The 976-nt window shown below is 28.9% G+C and overlaps 1 protein-coding gene across 1 annotated transcript in view; it reads left to right on the forward strand.

Annotated features, from left to right (window-relative positions):
- Osi2 (DUF1676 domain-containing protein Osi2) overlaps positions 1-742 on the forward strand; it is a 5,834-nt gene extending 5,092 nt beyond the window's left edge. The window contains exon 4 of the mRNA XM_067048455.1: positions 49-742. Within this exon, the coding sequence (XP_066904556.1) occupies positions 49-228 (180 nt within the window). The 3' untranslated portion in view covers positions 229-742. The remainder of the gene's footprint in view (positions 1-48) is intronic.
- Positions 743-976: the final 234 nt, after the last annotated feature.

Here is a 976-nt window from a genome sequence, read left to right on the forward strand (position 1 = left end):
TAAAATAAATGTATATAAAACAATTAAACATTTTTTATAATGCTTTAGGTTTGCAAGCCTGACTTAGGTCATGGCTACGGCAGCTATGGACATAGCAGCTTCTACAATGCTCCTCCGAGTTTGCATGAACATCGTTACACAGAAGATGGAACTGCATATGACAGAATGTCTTATCGAGATTTACCTAATCCACAAAATCTTGCATATAATGCATACTATCATCAGTAATTTATTAAGAATCATTGTAAATAGCAGTCAGATGCTAGTCTACATAAATTATTTAATGTGAATGATATTGATGAGTACCTAAACCTGTGAATACCAATTATTTATTATATTAATATTAAGTATATTTATTATGATTACCATAACTTAAATGTTGATGTATTACCATCATAATTAATTCATAAGAAAAATTGTGTATTTATTTTCTCCAAAAATGAATTAACAGAATGTTACAAAAAGATAAAAACAACTAACTATTTGAATAATATTAAATATTTCCTTCTATTTTATTTATTGAATTGCATGTTGTAATTATCAACTATTAATGAGCCTATATGATAATATCTGTGTTTTGCAACTAGAACTTTGATAATTATTAATTTAATCATTTACAGCAATGGCTTATCACAACGATGCTTCTAAAACCTCTTAACTACATCTGTTTTATCCTATAATTAAAAAGTTTTGGAATTAATCTTGCATTATAACTCTGATAGTAGAGTTTGAGTATGAACTGTTGTTCTTTCTTGGTGGAATGACAACACTGGTAGACTCTGCCACTCCCATTCCCCTGATTACAAATTCATTAAATGCTTCAATCATAAATCTGCCAGTTTTCCTGTACTCATCACATCTTACTGTGTGATGGCAATGTTGTATCATTCTTTCCAATAATTTTCCTGCATTTTTTCAGACCAATGATTCTACCAAACTAAATAAAATAAAAAACCAAATGTTATCCAGCAGCACT

Source organism: Halyomorpha halys, unplaced genomic scaffold (genome assembly GCF_000696795.3).
Source record: "Halyomorpha halys isolate HHAL.00 unplaced genomic scaffold, Hhal_1.1 Scaffold1317.1, whole genome shotgun sequence".
NCBI lineage: Eukaryota > Metazoa > Arthropoda > Insecta > Hemiptera > Pentatomidae > Halyomorpha > Halyomorpha halys.